Here is a 16262-nt window from a genome sequence, read left to right as displayed (position 1 = left end):
GGAAACAAGTAATATAAGTTCAAGAATTTAATAATCATAATCCTTGTGCGTAATCCTGGTCTAAACATTCTCTCTATCTAGAGAGAGATATAGAGAGAGGGAGAGATTCTTTTACTCAAATTCTTGACCCAATTACTATCGGAGTTAATAATCGACAGGGTAAAAACACTCCATCGACTTATGTTTCCCTTGACTTTTCACTGTGAAAGTCTCATTTGGTGTGATTTTTAGTTTACTAAGAAAAGAGAGGATTTGGCGGGCAAGTAAAGGTCAGACGTAGCCAGCAGTTCCTTGCATTCATATCCCATCAAAGTGGCCTCTTGTTTTTCCATTTTTTGGTTGAGGGGACAAGTGGTTTCTTTCTTGCCGCTAAGGGAAAAATGACGGCAATTGCTACTGCCTCTACCACTAACACATCATGCCAAAAGCCACTAATCAATAGTTTTGCAACAAAGTTGTGAAAGTTTTAGCGTCCAAAACAAGCATGTTTTAGTGCTTGCTTTTGGTCACAGTAGCCACAAATGCCACAAGCATTACATTCCAGTGGCAAAGGAATATTGTAAGCTTCGCCCCTGCACTTTTCGTAGACAACTTTATTCTGGCAGTTCGCAATTATCAATCTGGCAGTTCGCAATTATCATTGGGAGATCAATCCAAACATGATAAAGACAAAATATACCTACAAATCCACAAGGAACTCATAAATGTCTTTGCCCCCTTTTGAGATGCAAACCCCAAACCTGGTGATTCATCACCATCTGAACCAACTCCAAATGTGGATCAATGGAACGAAAATTACAGTCCCGGGGTATTAGGGGGAAACTGCCGTTTGGATGAGGTTGCTGTATTCTTACTTAGTTGAATAGAAGAAGAAAAATGATGAAAGTTTGAAAAATCAGGTTTTGTCAAGTTTTCTAGTTGTAACCACTTCCATCCCACATTTGAGTGAGAAATTGCTTCTAAGCCTCAACTAACCGTTTTCTCCTTCTCTTTTCCAGCAGGAAGTCTCACCCCACATTTCGCGAAGAGTCTACAGTCGCAATATTAATCGAGCTCCAAACAAAACGTACAAGCAAGGTAACTTCATCGGCCAAGTGCTATGTCTAAACTTAGGCGGATTGTTTAAAGTTCATCATGACCCTGTGGTTGCTGCTTGTTCATCAAGTCCAGTTTCTCTTGCAGTTCCTGTCACAAGTTCATCACAATACACAATACCATTCAAAGTTCTAAAGCAGGCGATAATAGGTTGAAAACCTTCAAGCTGAATAGAAACATGTTACCTTAAGCTTTTCTTCTAGACAAAGAACTGGGGTTGATAGCAATGCCTCATATCTGCCGTGACAAACTTAACATTAGTAGCAAGCGCATGGACTGCACACATGAGAGAGAGAGAGAGAGAGAGAGAGAGAGATTCTTACTCGCAACGGCTTGGTTCATCCACATCAGTCGCTTCATTCTTCAACCCACATCTTAACCTGACCTGAATGATTAGAATGATAAATTAGCATTCGGTGCACTATTCTCCGTATCATTTCCACCAGTAAACAATCATAAAACATAATAACGTGAATTGTTTGAAAAGAAAACAGTCATGACCACAACATATATCAGCACTCAACCAAAACTGAAGGATGTCCACCAACTACATCAGTACTACAGGGAACGTACTTCATAAAAAAAGCCACATCACCCCACAACTGATGGATGTCCACCAACCACACCAGTACTTCGGAACCTGGATGTTTATACCAAACAAACACATGACCTAGTAGACCAAAAAGATGATGTTCAGTACCTTTAAACTTCTATCAGGCCCATTCCAGCATTTATCCCCACTTGAAAATAGCATGGTTTTGTATGAGTCCTCGAACTTATCCCAGTTGCTACATTCAGAAAAAGGAAGGGTACATAACATCAGTAAGCTAATAAAAACTGTAAAACAATGAAAGTGTTGTTGCAGCAAAAGACATCTTGTACGGTGGCTACATGGTAAAACATACGTCACAATCAACACCTTGTTACCTACTTTCCTAGAATTACCAGAAATCGCATGAAATGTATCAAGTAAAATTACGGTTGGCAGTCACACAAGTGACGGTTAAACTTAATGTGTAAAAAGCAAGGGATGTATAGAAATCAGGATGGGACTGCAAATCTGCAGTCTAGAAAGTCATCCCATCTGGCATCTGAACTAGAATCAGCCATTATCCAATGTTTCCCACAGGCAGAACAAAATACAGCCAAGTGACCCCTCAAGTTCATTCTCGAACTGGATCTCCCAAGCTGAAGAAATGTAACCAACTAACATCATTGCATACACAAATCAAAAAGCACCACAGGAGCCTCACACTGGTTTACTGCGAGATTACTTGATCCACCTTGGAGTCCAGCCAAAACTTTTTCAGGTTTCTTAACAAAAGAAAGTAATCCAAAAATAACCAATCTAAGAGAAAAATGGAAGACAGATGCCTACCCCAAGCGAGTTGTGCTGTGGCCCTCCTCCTGGGAAGTTTGTTTGAATGGGCAAATTTTGTAAACGTACCTGAAGCAATATTTGTATTGCCCAAGAAACTAATAAGAGAGGAACTATAATATTCGACAAAATAGTAACCCACAATAAGAAAATACTAGTTCGCAACTTATTCTGCTTGATCTCAAAGCATTTAGAGTAGAATGAATAGAACTCCTTGTCTGGACCTGTAATAATGAATTTTGGGTTCAGATACAGAGCAAAGCGAATAACGACTTACAACCAAGGAGAGCAATACTATTGCAAGCAACTGACTTTCACTTACCAAAATCCTGGTTTAGCTTTTTTGTCAAACTAGATATTCTTGATTGGATCTTAGACAATTTGGAACTGGATTCATCATATTCTTTGCGTACCCGTGCTGCCTCTACAAAAGCCAAACACAACAGAACCCATTCATATGCATGCTGTCATTTCAATCTGAAGAGCTAATGAAAACATTATTGCCTTTGCTACCTGATACATCCACGGGAGTCTGGAACAAATTAACAGCTTGTAGAATGTTGCGCACAGTTTGTTGGATCTTCTCTAACCAAGATGGGCTACTTGAGGTTGTTGTATCTGAACATGCAAAATCGTATTAGAAACTTCAATTGACTACAGCTGCAGAATGAGACAATAAAGAATGGCTTCACATTCGCATGGGAATATTGAAGAAGCAGTTGCAAACCTGGCACATCTAACTCGCCATCTGAGGTGGATTTGTCCAGAGAACTGAAATCATCATGCTTCTCCTCTTCAAAGTCTTCCACATGGTCTTCTTCTTCTTCTTCTTCATCATCCTCATTGTATTTTTGGCTGTCATCCTCGCTTTCTGAATCATATCCTTCATATTCCTCATCATGTGCATCACTTGGTGCGTCCTCAGAGATTTCATGTTTGTCATCGTTCCCAGCATCAACTTCCCCAGTCCACCGGGAAGCAACAAGACGACCTAACTCTTCCTTTGACAGCACCTCAACATTTTCAGATGCGTCTTTTTCCTGAAAAACCACAGAAGGCAAATACCCATCTCAATGAAGTTATTGCTGCTAACTCCTTGGACAAAGTAAAAAGGAAGCCGACTAACTACATACCATCACTTGAAAATCGGAAGAAACGCTACCTGTTAACAGGCATCTTCCAATTTCCAAAGAAGAGACCTTTTCTCGAGGCAAAAGAAATATTCCACAAGCCAGTGTGTTTCAAATATTTCAGAATAATCAGTGTTGAAAATGCAACAGTTGTAAAAAGCAAGAAACAACAGAACTTGGAATATTTGTTGCTGCTTGTAAAATCAAACACAAATTTGCTACACCAAACATTCTCAAATGTGGTATAGCAAGTGTAGGTTCAAGGGTTTTAGGCTTACTTAACGTAAGAGTTAATTCCCAGAAAACTCAATCCAAACATGACGCCTTAAAGAAAATTTGTCAGTGCCCAACAAGAAAGCAAAATTCAGTAGAAAAATGAAATCCATGAATATCTTGGAAAAGTAACAAATTTGCTTCTGCAGAAAAATGGAATTCTAGTATCTTTAGGACTCCAAACAAAAATTGGACCAGTTCTCCAAATTCAGCTGAAATGCAGTAAGAAAAAGATTTGTATTATTCCCAAATATGGCTCCTCAAGTCATTTGAATGAGCCTTTAAACTACGTGAAACAACATTTTTTAAACTAGGAACCTAGTAGATAGGTGAAATGTCTTGATACATTCATGATTCATTTAACAAGGGGATGATGAAAGTAAACAATACATCGTAGGTGTAATCCCTGTAAACGGAGATGCATTATAGACCCCACTGCTACCCGTTTAAGAGCCTTAGTGCCTTACCCAAAAACCAGGCTCATCAGTAATGGCAACAAAGTTTGCTTTCAAGTTTCTATTTACAGTTTTAAGCCTGCTCAAAAAGTGAAACATTCCTCTTTACAAGGTGAAAGTTTCTCTTTCTAGCATACTACATGGTTTCCAGGAATAAATGAAATGCTCAGTAGTTCATGAAGTTGGAAAGCTGAGATAAGTGTGAATTCAAAGGAGGTGAAATTACAAATTGTAATATGGAGCTCGGCAGAGAACCTGTTCCATGGTATATTCAAGAGGGTACCTCAACGTTAATATCAGGACCAGATTCATGCGCAACCGAAGAATCTTCCTCTTTCTTTGCAGCACCCTACAAGGAGATGAAAATATGGACCCAACAACAATCAAAATCTTATGTGTAGAGTGTGACACAACCTCTCCAATAAAACTATTTTTGCAGAAGAATTCACCTCTTGTACTTCATTCGTCAGAAAGTCATCATTTCCGGAACTATCAGCAGATTCTAACTCATGTACAGGGTCAATGGAGTGTTCCTATCAAAGGGGTGAAACGTGAGACCAAAAAGGAGGGCAAATTCTATTGCAATATAATAAATATATTGACTGGAATAGATGCATGCATATAAATGGAACTTAGACAAGTTCCATACACGAGAGGTATTACGATAACATTGAAGTCATATCGTTTTTTTAGCGTTTTTTTGTCTCTTTTTTTTTTCATTAGTCTTATTAAAACATCTACACATACTGAAAAAATAGTAAAATACACTTAAAAATTAGCGTGTCCCCAGTTTGTCGTGTCCTCTATTTGTTGAAAAATTGCATGTCAGCGTGTCCATGTCATGTCCCCCGTCCCTGTTGGTGCTACATGTTTGAAAAGGTTAATGCTCAACCCATTCCATGTCTAACTACCAGGACTTAGAGACTCTATTTTCTTCATAGATTGAACAGATCTCATTTTTTTCGAGGGAGCAAAATTTTGTTTGCTTCCATCTACTTCCCAGAAACACAAGCTGGATTTTGGAAGGTGCGTAGTTTTATTTGCTCCAATCTACTTCCCATATACAAAAGTTGCAGCCATTTCCCAATTGAAAAGGTAGTTGTAAAAAGAGTAAATGTGCAACTACATGTCTAGCATATTTCAGGCATCAAACTGACCAAAAACCAATTTTACCTTGTCTGAAGGAGAGTCCTCCAATAACCCAATATGATCGTCGCTTGTACTTTCGAAAGGCTTTCCTTGACTGGATACTTCCTCTACATCTTTACTTTTCGCCCTGTGAGCTTCCTCAGCTTCTTTCTTTTCATTCTCTTCTTTTTCTTTCTGTAAGCGTTCTTTCTCCTCCGCTTTTTCTATATTTTCCTTATGCTCTGTAACGATGGAACAAAAAGTGCGATGATATGAAAGGGTATGCTTATACTACAGAAAGACACAGAGCGAGAAAGGAAAATAAAAGCAACAAAGAACAAAAAATGAGGAAGAAAAGCCACCCAAAATATAATGATGACTGGCACCAGCAAAGCAGTAGAAGTAAATGGTGAACCAAACAATTCATACTTAGTAAAGCATTTTGAAGGATAACTACCCCGAATTATCAGGACCAAGAAGGTCGTCAACCCAATCTATTTGGTCGACCATTGAACCGCTAAGATGATTTAGTAATGTCACACTAGTCCTCCGATTGGCTTGATGGCTTATAATGCACACTAGAGGTCAAAAGTCACAGCCATGTGTGTGTGTGTTTTGGGCTTCGGCTCCTTCGGTGTTTGGGTTGGCTCCTTGCCAATCAACTATGATGCACGGACACGGATACGGACACGGGGACACGAGAATTCTAAAAAAATAGGGACACGGACACGGCGAGGGACACGTCTCATGTATATTTATTTATTTATATTTGTTTTTCAATTTTTCCCAAGTTTAAATGGCAAAATGTGGACAAAACGAAAAATCTATAGTTCCAATACCATTCAAACAAAACAAGACATCCATAAGTTCAATACAACCCAAATGGAAAATTACAATTTGACCCCTGAAAATTTTTTAAAAAATACAATTTAACCCCCAAGAATTTTAAAAAATTTGCCATTTGACCCCCCCCCCCCCCCCCCAAACCAATTTTGTAAAAAAATACACTTTGTCCCCCGCCATGTCCCCTTCTGTGTCCCCCTGTCCCCAGCCGTGTCCTTCTCAAAAATTTAAATTAAATTATGGGATACGTGTCCCCACCGTGTCCAACAGTGCAATACGTCAACCTCTAGATGTGTCGGTTCTTCATAGCCAATCGAGGTTTTGGGTCTCAGACTGGGCAAAGGATTATTCTTAGCTATGATAGGAATACGATGCCATTCTCCTTGTCCTATTAGTCTTTGTAACAATTTCAAAGATTAATGAAAAAAATTTGCTGTTAAAAAAAAAAAGAAAGAGAGTGGGACCTGGATCAAGAAATTGCTCAACCAATAGGTGTACAAAGGGCGAATCTCATATAAGCACTGTATAGGTGCCGCAATACAGTTACCTATACTAACTGTATGCAGCCTTCAGTTTTATGCACTCTACTTAATTATTATAAAAATTACCAGATTTGGACTATTGCATACTTTCAAGGGAACCCAATTACCTATTTACCTATATAATCGCAATGACAACACTGGCTGGATTCAGCAAACCAAATGATAATGGGTAACTGGATTACAGGGACACTTTTGACTTGTGGGAAGAATCGAAAGCATACCCTTAAGCTGTTGAACCAGCCCTTTAAGTATTTTCTCCTCATTTTTTAGCTTTGATAATTCTGCTTCGTCTTTAGCTAACGCTAGCTTTGCTTGTTCAATTTCGTGCTTTCTCAAAGTTACTCCTTCCTGATAAGTCGCAATCTTTTTCTTCAACTTATCCCGAGCAACTTTTCCAGCCTCCCAACATGTATTTGAGCACTTCACTTTACCATCGTACTCATCACTTCCATCACAGCAATCTGCTCACCAATGGCAGGTCAACAATAAGAATTCACTCACAAAATCTAAGTAATTCCCAGTTACAAACTTACAATATGAAACACTTATGTATAAAGCTTATTCTGACGTTTGTCGCAATTTGGAAGCCAAATCCAAAAGTGTGAAAAACTTCCCAACATTGATTATCGTTTTGACATCCAAGAGGGATACAGAACATTAGGTCAATGTCCTTGTTAATAATATGGCTGGTGAGGTGCTGAACTTCATGCGGACTACGTCTTGGAGTGCCTTGGGTGTTCCATACATCTGTTTATGACTTGTTTCACTGCTAGAGAGGATTCAACATGGTTGAGACTTGAGAGGATAAAGTAGTGTATTAATGTGTGGAAAGAAATAGACAGTACATTGGAAATACTACTACCAAGGAGGTAATTTCTCGATTGTTTAAAATCAAGGCATATGCCAACTTGTAGATTTTTTAGTTACTCATTGTTAGGGTAGATCTCTCTAGGAAGTGTTATGAATAGGTGATGTATAGGGATAGTATTATTTTTCTTCATACTGTATACGCATTGTGCCCCCAGCTTCGTCTGATCTTTATAAAATTCAACTTATCGAAAATCCTTGTTCTACTACAGAGCTGTACTAAGAGAGAACAATGGACGATTTTTTCACTTGACAATGTCCATGCTATTTTAGGAGAGGTACTAGAGTCAAATGTGACCAAGGCAGTTATTACGAGGAAATTTTTTTCCAGACAATCTAAGCATCAAATAAACAGAACAACTAAGGCCAAATTTTAGGTCCAACAAGATAATTTTTGTAGCCAAACCGAACATTCCAATGTAGGAAACAGGATTCCATGGCCCTTTCTCATCTGCCCAAAATTCATGCACAGACAATACTTCCGCTAGCCAATCCACAACCAAAAGAATCTTAGGAATGCTAGATGAGAATGCACACCCTACTTGTTGCATTTCCTTCCATATATAGATGTGGTACCTACAGAATGTCCAGTTACAAATATATATACAGGTCATAATTAAGAGGCCCAGTGCTTCTTCAGGGCAATAAAATAGCATAGTTTTCAGCAGGGGACGCACTTAAAAAGTATCTGTCAAAGGTATCAAAGAACTAATACACACACGACATACAAGCGAACGGTAATTGATGATTCGCCTGAAAAGAGCACAATCGAAAATGATCTCTTACCACATATTCCATCACTGACTTTAGAAGAAAATATAGAAAGTGGAGCATGGCCTGCATTGCGGCAATAAAATTTTCCGTTGGGGCATGCCGATGTTCCTGCAAAATAACAACACAAAACATAAAGGAGAGGAGTTAAAAATCGACATAAAGCAAACATGGACGGTAACAAGAAATGTGGTAATAGATTATAGTAGATACGAAAGTGGAAGAGCAATGGAGGGAGGAGGGAGTGAAAAAGGGCAAGAGACCGGGCTCATCAGTGCCGTCAGGGCAGTCGCAGAAGTCGTCATTGAGCTGAGATTTGGTGAATTTCTTGGATCCATCCTTGCATTTGATAGCCCCCGACGATGATAATGCCTTGTAATAACTCTCATCTGTTCTCATCCACATCACAACAACTAAGAATAATCAAAATTCAACATCATAGACGTGTATTCAATCTTAGGGAACCTACAAGATATGTAAACATATATATATATATATATATATATGCCTGTGTGTGTACCTTCGGGGGGAATCCCAAGCAGAAGCAGGTCTGTGGAGGGAACAGAAGCCGATCTACCGATCAAAGCAGCCCATATCGTACAAAAGAGGGAGAACAATAAGATTAACCTAAGTTGTTTCATCTTCTGCAGGTAAAACTACTAAGTATTTCTTTTTCTTTTCTGTCTGTCTAATTAACAAATGGTGATTGTCACTCAAAAATGCAATTTCGCTCAACTCAACGAATCGGAAACTAATTTAGGAATCAGAATGAAAAGATTCTGAATATTATTACAAGTACAGTACAGTACAATTGATTGAGCTCATTATCGATCGTAGTGGGAGGGAGCTACTGCGAAGCGAACCAAGGTTTTTTAGGCGGATATGAGCGAGTTGAATTCGCAGAAAATGGAAAACGATTTTCCTTTTCTTTTTTCTTTTTTTTTCAGCTTTCCATTTATAGAGTACCCAGGCTGGGCTTAGAACTTGGAGAAGACCCAACCCAACAACAGTCAAGTCTGTCCGGCGTTACTATTTTAGATTAGAATTTTAGAACACGCTCGCTCCGGGCCTCACAAACAGCCCATAGCGTCTCCACTAGGCTAGGCAGCCGCTGGAATGGAACCCCTTTGATTTGCAATTGCAATTCTAGGAAATTGATTTTTTCACTTTCCTCTTCTTCTTTTTTAATGTCATTCTCTTTTTTCATAAAATAAATTATTTAATTAAGACATAAAGGGAAGTGACATTAACAAAAATTGAAAGTGGCAAAATCACTCAACTTCTTTCCGGGCTTCTTAATTAATAGTTTCAACGAGTTATATAAACAAAAGGAATCGAATGATAATTATCAAACCCGTTTGTTTATATTTTACAAATAGTTGAGACTATTAATTATGGCAGGCCAGGTTATAGTAATATTGATTGGACTTGGGCGTGCGCGCCAAAGTTCCGTCCTTGTTATTATTATATATAATGAAAGTCCGGCCCGAATGTTCACATACCCTAAGTATATTATCTATATCTATATGGGAAAATGACGGCTCATGATGTATTTTGATAATTAATACCCGTCAAGAACAAGCTAAAAACATTTGTTAATGCTGAAAATGTCCTTGGCGGGTATTAATTATCAAAACACGTCATTAGCCGTCATTTTCCCTATTATCATTGTCGCAAATAAATACCATGCGACCCTTATATATAGCACATTACACACCAAAGCTCACTCTCCAGAGTTATAATAGATAGTAGCCCCATTTTGCGGTGGTGTGCATCCTTGGCATCCAACTGTCGACGCTCGGGAAACATGACGGTATTCTTCTTCCACTCATCATCTCTTTAAGACTTCATGCATGTGTATGCTGGTTGTGACCCTATATATTTCAGCGCACAAAAACAAGCAAACAACCACTTATGGCTATGGCTACGGTTCATTCATTCCTTATTCCCCGTCGTCTTTTGTATTATTATGGGCATCATCAATTTAATTATACACACTCAAACATATACATACAATTCGTTTTAAGAGCCCCTTTTCATGCATCCAAGGATTCGGTGAGAAAAGAAACAAGGGGCTTGGATCTCTCACAAAATCTCACCACTTTTTTGGTGAGAAAGGAAGAGGAGGGATAGACTCTATTTCAAAAAGGGCATAGTTTCATTGGTCCATTTTGTTTTCTCACCAAAAGTGGTGAGATTTGGCGGGAAATCTACACCTTTTTTCTTTTCTCACCAAAATGATACGTATTTTTGTTGTAATTAGGAGTACAACTCACACTTGTTGGAGACTGGTACTACTGGTGTATTGTTAACTAACCATTGCACGAACGGTCTGATGGTTGGGATGATGACAACCCTAGGGGGGCGTGCTGTGTAGTGTGTTGTGCAATCTCAACCGTCCAAAAGTATTTTGGATTGTCCAGATGCAAATGAGAAAAGTTAAACTCTTCCCCGGAAAAAATTTATTTAAATCTGGATCATTGATTGTTGAGATGGACGGTCCAGATGTTGCGCAGCACACATTGCACAGCACGCCCCCGGGTCCGGGATGACATGATTTTGAGTCTTCTGACTCTGATCGGGACCTTGGTTTGGATGATGATGATGATGATCAAGATCATGATTGTAACGTTGGTTGGGAATGGGAAATGGATTTAGCCATTGCCAAGGATGATAAGGAATCGCTGATCTCCTTGAAAAGAAGTCCGCATGCAAGACATGACAAGAAGTGGTATGTACTACCCATACTCTGGGACAAGATCCGCTTTGAAGATGCCGTCCACTGTGCCACTACAGTGTTCGAAGAGAAGTTGGACAAAACAGCTCATGTTGATAGGCCGGGTCTTAGGGGAGCCTATCCGTTGCATCATGCGGCCAATGCGTTAGCTCCTCGAGTAATTCAGTTATTTCTTAGACATATATGGAGCTCGAACTAATATCAGACTCTATGACGAACACGATATGAAGGAGCACTGTATTGCACCTGAACGTGAACGTGATATGGAGGAGCTAAAGGGAATGCTCCCACTGAATATTGCACTTGATAGCGCAAGGTGAAAAAAAAAAAAAAAAATAGAAGAAGAAGAAGAAGAAATTTACTACTGTACATGCACAAAGTCCACAGGTCCTTCCTATATATTTTGACACTGTGTTTTTCTTTCTTTCTGATATCTCCTTTGCATTACATTGTTTTGATTGTGCAGACGAAGATTATGTTGTCACAATATGTACTCTCCAGGACAACCTAGTTTTCAGTTGGTAGTGTCTCTTTGCCTTCCGCTGATGGTTTGTTTTATTTTTCAGAGAATTTTCTTACTCCAAATTACTTAATTTTCTAACCTCAGGCTACTCAATACTTATGTTTAAATTTGAAGTGGATGAAAAGGTTACAATGCTGCTTGTTTTCTCTTCAGTTATTCTAATTGCTTGTCGCAGAAACGGGCTTTGGCTGCTTGTAAGTTGCTTGCTTGGTCCTCCAAGAATGTTAAGAAGGAAGCTTACAATTATGCCACGGAAGGGAAGCTTGTTGAGTTGGCAATTGTGGCTCAAAAAAAGGTTTTCAAACCCTTCCCAAAAGTTATGGTGCCGGCATAGATGGAAGAATGACGATCCTCCAATGCCTTAAAAATCAAATCTTGTCACTAGTTGATGAGGAGATGAATTTAATGGCAAAATTTGAACATGAGAAGGTAACACAGATTCAAAGTAGGATAATGGCTATGAGGTCGACTGCAATGTTGCTTCAAGTTTGTGAGAGTATCTGCAGTACCAGCAGCTTGTTGATGTATGCATTTTAATACCTGTTCCCCACTTTGTCTAATTTTCTGCAGTCACATGATCAGTTACATGGTTGCATACTTGCATTTGCCAAAAGAGTGTGCATATACCGATGTCAAAAACATATATATCAAAAGATAACATGGCATGACATGACACAAGATCTTTGTTGGCATAGTGCTGTGATTGGTTCATGTTCCGGGGAAGACTTGCCCAGCAACTTTTGAAGTGGCCGTAGCACCAAGCCAATTGTCTAAGTGACTTGCGTATGCATTCACATATTTAAATGTACATGTTTGTGTATTTATGTACAATCCAGATCCCATAAGGGACTAAAGTCTAAATGGACCAAAGATTAACTTTGGTCAATTGACAATAAGAAAGTAACAGTCTGGGAGCCATTAACTTTTATCGGGTCCAACACATTCCGAATCCCTTTTTTCTTTTTTCTGTTGTTTTCTTTTCAAAATTGATACAAAACGCCTCTTAGAGTGCTTGGTGTGAAAATATCTTGCACCCATGGATTTTTGTAGTTCATGGGGTGATAGAAGATTTGACGGGACACATTCGTAGTCAACATGTCCTGAACCCTTGTTTCGTTTTCTTTTACTTCTTTTGGGGGTAAAAGATGTCAAAATATTTCTTCTAAGGCCAATGTAACATGTAGCAATAAACTATCTATCACCATTTTTGGTATCATTGTATGAGTTGGACTCCGTGGTTGCAAATATAATGTTTTTTTTTTTTTTCATTTTTTCATGTGCAAATAAAGTTCTGGGTTTAAACTAAGAGGCTCTTGCCCACACATCTACTCTACTCTGTTTAAGATTTGTAGGTCGATTTTGTGAATGTGAAACGAGAAGGTAAGATTTTTGAACGATCCTTTATGGTTCGTGGAGTTTGGACCCACAGCTTTTGTGGTGAAGGCAAATCATACAAATGTCTTCCCAAATTAAGACGATATAGCTTTTATTGTGGGGGATCTTAGCTTCCTATTGGAGATGAATGCTCATGTTTGTGAGTATGTGTCTGCTCAGACACAAACACACATCTATAAGATTCATGCAGGAATGCAGATCTGACATATTGTTTGATCAAGTAATATTTTGTGTTCCATTATGGGTGCAGAGAGAACAAGTGGAGAAAGATGTTGCTTGAAGGCTTCAAGAAGGAGGAGTTACATTGAAGGACGGAGACATTGCTTTTAGCATTAGAGACTGGTTTGGAAACACAGTTTTTCAGTGTCTTTCTTCTGGATTGTTGCACTTCTTCTATGTCTGCACATTCATTGATCAATCTCTGTTGGGCTTTAGTAATTAGTTCATTATCATGTCTTTAGTGCCCAAAGAAGGTTTATAACTCTTTATTGTTTCGGTTGGCAGTGTGAATTCGAGCAAAACTGTCAGGACACCTGCCAAGTACTTCGACCATCCATCTGGTGATTTCTTTGACAGTAATTGAACATATTTTCCTACTCCTTTCTTTGATTATATGAAGAAGTGAAAATAGCATCGAAGCTACTTGCTAGGAATCTTGTTCCTTGGATACTTTGCCCTATTTTTTTTCCCAGACCAATATGTTTTGTGCTATTATCAACTGCCTTTCTGACCGTTTCTTTCATGTACCTAATGTCTTCCTGTTTTAGTGTCATTGTTTGCACTATACGGTGATTTATTCATATTCTTATGGAATAACTTGATTTTAATGGAGTTTGTATGAAGCTAGCGATCCTTTTTTCCGCCATGTATGATGGGCCGATGGACTAAGAAATGAGTTTTAAATATGTGCTTTATTCGTTCAATTTTCGAAAACATTTTCTTATTATAATCTGTAAAATCTTGTGGCTCTTGTCTGAGCAGAATCGAGATGGCCCTTGGTGGCCGGTCAAAACTACGATAAGGTCAATTCTTACAGATCAAGTCTCTCGGTATTCGACAATTGTGGATATTCGAGGGAAGAAGCAAACTAAACCAATATCAAGGGAGATTCTTGCAAAATTTGCATTGACGATCCAGAGGGGGATAAGAACTCTTTGAGGATCCTTTTTTGGAGGTATCACTGATTTACTTTCTGGGTATGGCCTATGTTGATCAGTAACAATGCTTATGTCGTTGACTTGCCTGCAGATATGAAGATTTCCAAGACCTTTGGGGTTGCTTATTTGTATTGATTCCATGATGAGGAGCCGCTTTATCCAGACTTGAATTCGAGGTCTTGTTGCATCGACAAATCCAGGCGAAGAGTTTTCTTGAAAGTCCCAACTTTACCGGAGTCGAGTCCGAAAACCCTTTCTTTTTTTTTTTGAACAGCCCGAAAACCCTTGTTCAATTGGAAATAGCTAAACAAGGACTCATTGCTTACCATTGCTTACAACTTACCAGCAACGATGGAGAGTAGATTATGGCGATTTCCACAGTCTGCCCTCAATTACGTGCCCAATTACATGTTTTTGGAGTTTTAGGAAGGATTTGTTTTGCCGATTACTCAGTCAAAACCAATCTGAGGCTAGATTTTTTTCTGGCATGTTTGATTTTATTCTAGTTTCCAGAAGTTGTTTTCTTCATTACTTTCCATTGCTTAACTACTTTTATAATTTCCTTTATTTTCTTAACAGTTAGCAATAGCAATCAAGTAGCCTAATTGAGTGTTCCCTTTCTCGTATTAGGGTTTGGTTTGATGGGTTTGGCGTTATTACCATGGATAATTCAATGTTTGCTAGTGAGTTGAGTGTTTACCGGCAACTGTACTAGCCTTCTCCTGCGTGCCACAAAAACATATTGCTTCTTTTCTGAATGGGGTCTCTAGATAGTAATATGTATTATTCGAAAACTAAGAGCATGTCTACAACCCAATTGAAATTTAATATTTAGCCATTTTGAATAGCCAGATATAGACAATGTGTGTATCCTCGAGTTCTAGCACACTTATAACTTATCAAGCAACAAACAACCATAAGCATCACAGAAACACATTCACTATGCTACACACCGGCTTGCATATGCACGAGAAATAATTATTTCACTAAAGTTATAGAATTGAAAGGCCAAAATAAGATCATTTTTACCATCACTTAAAAGAACATGTTCCTGCAATAGAGTTTGCAAAAACTTGGGGTAAAACTTGAAGCAGTTTTTAGATAAAAAGCTCATATTTTACAACTTAAACTTTGTTTCGGAGAGAATGCACAAACTTAACGTAAGCATTATCTGCAAACCGGGCTATAGTCTACTTAAGAACCATACCAGGAAGGTTACAACACCTAGTAATAATAATTATAAAAGCACTCTGTAAGAAGTATAACTTATAGTGTGGGAGCTCTCTTCATACAGCAGAAACTATAACTCAGCCAAGGCACGATACCGCTAAAACCAACGATACATTGTCTGCGGAAAAAAGTCTATAAGAGTTGCATTTCATTCAGCTGAAAACTGAAATAAAATTCCATTAAAAACCCTTTCTTTTTACTTTTCCAATTCCATTTTGCATTTTTTTCCCTTAGCTGCTTCAAGGCTAAGTTTAGGGCCCACAACAAAACCATAACAGTAATATACTAATATCAGGCAACGGACATGATGACTTACAAGTTACTTCAATCACTAATATACATACAGAACAAAACCACAGCAGTATGAATTGTGATAGTTGTTGAGAATGGCCAAAATGAACTACAATGACAGACATGAGAATATTCGTTCACTTTCCTGTGACTCACTGCAAAAGTTTAAACAAAAAGGGAATGATAAATTCTGGTGGCAATCAAGATTGTTGAAACAGATTAAGGACATATAGGTAGACCATTCAAAAACTATATGAACAAACAAGAAAATCCAGCATGGAATTTGCAATCCGACGCATTACACCGGATAAAATCATGGGAATCCAATTTTGAACAGCCTACAACAGATGATTACCACCATTCAGGACCAAAACCAGGATACTAAGAGTCCCAACACAAAGAGATCATTCAGTTTGATCCAACTACTTAATCAGCCCAATTAGCTGG

The 16262-nt window shown here is 38.5% G+C and overlaps 2 protein-coding genes across 4 annotated transcripts; one reads left to right on the top strand and one right to left on the bottom strand.

The window, feature by feature from the left end:
* Nucleotides 1-612: 612 nt before the first annotated feature.
* On the bottom strand, nucleotides 613-9482 carry LOC131314661 (glucosidase 2 subunit beta). The gene is made up of 16 exons (XM_058343462.1): nucleotides 9003-9482; nucleotides 8746-8871; nucleotides 8498-8593; nucleotides 7066-7305; nucleotides 5505-5701; nucleotides 4781-4864; nucleotides 4615-4680; nucleotides 3201-3513; nucleotides 2987-3091; nucleotides 2796-2897; nucleotides 2640-2697; nucleotides 2474-2542; nucleotides 1796-1883; nucleotides 1419-1480; nucleotides 1281-1332; nucleotides 613-1185 (listed from the first exon to the last, which is right to left on the bottom strand). The coding sequence occupies exons 1-16, from the start codon at nucleotides 9121-9123 to the stop codon at nucleotides 1123-1125; spliced, it is 1842 nt and encodes a 613-aa protein (XP_058199445.1). The 5' UTR covers nucleotides 9124-9482; the 3' UTR covers nucleotides 613-1122.
* Nucleotides 9483-10498: 1016 nt separating this feature from the next.
* Nucleotides 10499-15758, top strand: LOC131313543 (uncharacterized). Of its 3 annotated transcripts, none has more exons than XR_009196232.1 (4): nucleotides 10499-11535; nucleotides 11686-11767; nucleotides 11918-13479; nucleotides 13642-15758. XR_009196232.1 is itself a non-coding variant. In XM_058341908.1 (3 exons), the coding sequence occupies exons 1-3, from the start codon at nucleotides 11444-11446 to the stop codon at nucleotides 12074-12076; spliced, it is 333 nt and encodes a 110-aa protein (XP_058197891.1). In that variant the 5' UTR covers nucleotides 11044-11443; the 3' UTR covers nucleotides 12077-15758. The 3 variants fall into 3 exon arrangements, 1 of the variants encoding a protein (XP_058197891.1); XR_009196233.1 differs by having other exon boundaries at nucleotides 11918-14311; nucleotides 14386-15758; XM_058341908.1 differs by having other exon boundaries at nucleotides 11044-11535; nucleotides 11918-15758.
* Nucleotides 15759-16262: the final 504 nt, after the last annotated feature.

Source organism: Rhododendron vialii, chromosome 13a (assembly GCF_030253575.1).
Source record: "Rhododendron vialii isolate Sample 1 chromosome 13a, ASM3025357v1".
NCBI classification, from domain to species: domain Eukaryota; kingdom Viridiplantae; phylum Streptophyta; class Magnoliopsida; order Ericales; family Ericaceae; genus Rhododendron; species Rhododendron vialii.
This window is presented reverse-complemented; position numbering and strand designations above follow the sequence as displayed.

Excerpts from the sequence above, each read along its gene's own strand:
- LOC131314661 (XM_058343462.1), bottom strand. The coding sequence starts at position 9,123 with ATGAAACAACTTAGGTTAATCTTATTGTTCTCCCTCTTTTGTACGATA. Across the intron at positions 8,872-9,002 it reads GCTTGGGATTCCCCCCGAAG|ATGAGAGTTATTACAAGGCA; the intron begins GTACACACACAG and ends GGATGAGAACAG. Across the intron at positions 1,884-2,473 it reads CACAGCACAACTCGCTTGGG|CAACTGGGATAAGTTCGAGG; the intron begins GTAGGCATCTGT and ends TTCTGAATGTAG.
- LOC131313543 (XM_058341908.1), top strand. The coding sequence starts at position 11,444 with ATGAAGGAGCACTGTATTGCACCTGAACGTGAACGTGATATGGAGGAG. Across the intron at positions 11,536-11,685 it reads ATTGCACTTGATAGCGCAAG|ACGAAGATTATGTTGTCACA; the intron begins GTGAAAAAAAAA and ends TTGATTGTGCAG. Across the intron at positions 11,768-11,917 it reads CTCTTTGCCTTCCGCTGATG|AAACGGGCTTTGGCTGCTTG; the intron begins GTTTGTTTTATT and ends TGCTTGTCGCAG.